Source organism: Olea europaea, unplaced genomic scaffold, assembly GCF_002742605.1.
Source record: "Olea europaea var. sylvestris unplaced genomic scaffold, O_europaea_v1 scaffold15741, whole genome shotgun sequence".
Taxonomy (NCBI): domain Eukaryota; kingdom Viridiplantae; phylum Streptophyta; class Magnoliopsida; order Lamiales; family Oleaceae; genus Olea; species Olea europaea.
In genome coordinates this window covers 1-2,526 of record NW_019233354.1, presented here as the reverse complement: position 1 = coordinate 2,526, position 2,526 = coordinate 1, and the positions used below count along the sequence as shown (strand labels likewise).

The 2,526-nt window shown below is 35.4% G+C and overlaps 1 protein-coding gene across 1 annotated transcript; it reads left to right on the top strand.

Moving 5' to 3' along the window:
- Positions 1-6: 6 nt before the first annotated feature.
- LOC111376890 (potassium channel KAT3-like) lies at positions 7-2,520 on the top strand. The gene is made up of 5 exons (XM_022999896.1): positions 7-174; positions 380-457; positions 601-658; positions 1,450-1,596; positions 2,175-2,520. Exons 1-5 carry the CDS (start codon positions 16-18, stop codon positions 2,276-2,278), a joined length of 546 nt encoding a protein of 181 aa, XP_022855664.1. The 5' UTR covers positions 7-15; the 3' UTR covers positions 2,279-2,520.
- The last annotated feature ends 6 nt before the right edge of the window (positions 2,521-2,526 follow it).

Genomic DNA, 2,526 nt, shown 5'->3' with positions numbered 1-2,526 from the left:
TTAATGTCCCCAGATATGCTTGGAGAAATTGGTGTGATCTTCAATATCCCTCAACCTTTCACAGTAAGAACAAAGAGGCTTTCCCAGGTCATTCGGATTAGTCATAATCATTTCAAGCAACTGGTGCAGCCGCTTAGTGAAGATGGGAAGATTGTTATCTCTAATTTTCTTCAGGTCAGAATTCTAGAACTTGGGAATTCATCAACCATTAAAGATCATAGTTTGTCCTATTAGTATGAATTATGTATCTGACACACTAGTGGATATTACTGTCATGGCATTGTTGGTCATTTCTTGGATTCATCCTCTCTCTTTTCGATCAGCAACCTCAAAATCCCAAGCATTGAAGTATAGACTGACTGACATTTCCAATTCTCAGTATTTGAGGGGCCTAAAAAGGGAAGAGCTAGAGGAGATACCGTTTGTAGAAGACTATCTGGCTGACTCAAACATTGAGGTATTTTTTTTTTTTTTTTTTCCCATTTTGCCAATCTAATGAGAACTTCCAATCACAGACTTCCTTTCACAGTAATTACTAAAGCTTGATGCAAGATGCAGTGAAATACTAATGGTATGCATGAACCATTTATTCATTTTCAGGCCATACAATCCGCACGTGAACCACAAAATTACGAGGGACTGAGCCAAGAATCAAATGGTAAGATCTCAACTCATATTTATTTGCGTGCATTACGCAGTACATTGTGAAAAGTTTACAGCTGATGAATAACACAAATTAGAAGATATTATAGTGTATTTGATTGGCATGAAAAATATCACCTATAAAATAAAATATTTTCCTTGTTTTGAGGAAAACAAAAACTACTCGCTCCAAGAAAAATATTTTCCTTAAAAACAAGGAAAATTATGCATATTTTCAAAAGTTGGAAAATATTTTCAATGAAAAAAATAGTAGTCAAACACTCTCAAGTAGGAATTTGGATGGAAATTTGATATTTTCCATGGAAAATAAATGCAATCACACACACCGTAATAGAAATATCGTGTCATTACATCTCTGTAGAAAAGGGAACTTTCACTTGTCCTGCCAATGAACTGAAGAAGCTAAATCACTGATCAAGTGAGTGGTTCGTCATTAAATATAGATTAAAAGAGCTCTAATAGGACTGCAACTTTTGAATGAAGGGAGATTGATATATTCAATCTACCTTTTACTCCCTTAACTACCTTAGATGGCGATGAGGTATGCCAACCTAGACACTGCCAGTTGACTTCTTTTCTTTGTCCACTAGTTCAATCAAATGCCAAACCAAATATTTTCAGTGATAAATCTGAATATGTAATTTCACATGCATGCAATTTGAGGGAAAGGGCAAAACAAAAGTGAATACTACAGAATCATGTGAATCGTAAGATAATTTGCAAAAATGTTCTGTGGTGATACATCAATCAACTACAAAAGAAATTATTCTTCTATCTGTTTTGCAGGAAGAACTACATTTTACACATCATCGAATACACTTCCTGCAAGGGTGGTACTCCACGGGCATCATCCAGATGACAAACAAGAAGAAGAAAATGGGGGGAAACTTGCACATCTACCTGATTCGATGAAAGACCTTCTGATGTTAGCAGGTGAGCGCCATCATGACTTGGTATTCTAAGAAAATAGACAACTCATGCACAAAGGGATCTGGAAATCCCAACTTAAACCCTTTTAACGACAGTCTCCCAGAAAATCTAGAAAGCGTCGGGGTTGACAAACACAATTGAACAAGAATGAGACTGAGAATGAAAGAGAAAGAGAACGAGAACGAGAAAGAAGGGGAAGATAAGAAGAAATAAAAGAAAGAGGAGACAATAAAGAAGAAATTGGGAAAGAAAGTATTAATTTATTCATAATCGAAGTCTTAAGTATTACGATGAACTTGACACTCTTTATAGAGTCTAAGCAAACCAAGTTTGAAAAGGAAACAATGACCTAATTCTAGACAACCTAGAAACTATAATAAAATAATCTAACCAAATCAAACATTAATCTAAATCAAATTCTACTTTAAAATCTATCTAAATCCTATATTTGTTAGTATCTTCATTCTCCATCAATCATAGTTGCATTATTCCTTTACTATCCAAAGCTAAAGGAGTAGAAAGTAGAAGAAAAGATACTGTATGATTTTTACCTTTGGCTAACATATTTTCTGTGAGTGCAGAAAGGAAGTTGGGGAAAAGAGGAACCACAGTTCTCATGGCCGATGGCTCCCTAGTGGAAGATTTAAGTGCTTTAAGAGACAGTGATCACTTATACATATTTTGAGAACAGCAACCTTGGGAAAGCGCTACTACATGAAATTAATATTTTCAATGAGTAGAGAGTAAGAAAGGAACAGGATGATGAACTGGATGATAAGCGTCAATCCCCTGACTTGTACATACGCAAAAACACATGAGCTTGAAATTTACAAGTCATGTAAAGATTGTGCGGAAAAGGCAAACCTTAAAGCTTCAGTCGAGATCTATGTTAAGCATGTTTAGAGCAGCAAAAGCAGCTTTCCGAAAATGCTC

Coding starts and splice junctions, on each gene's coding strand:
- LOC111376890 (XM_022999896.1), top strand. CDS start 16: ATGCTTGGAGAAATTGGTGTGATCTTCAATATCCCTCAACCTTTCACA. Junction 175..379: donor TTATCTCTAATTTTCTTCAG/GTCAGAATTCTA, acceptor TCCAATTCTCAG/TATTTGAGGGGCCTAAAAAG. Junction 659..1,449: donor ACTGAGCCAAGAATCAAATG/GTAAGATCTCAA, acceptor TCTGTTTTGCAG/GAAGAACTACATTTTACACA.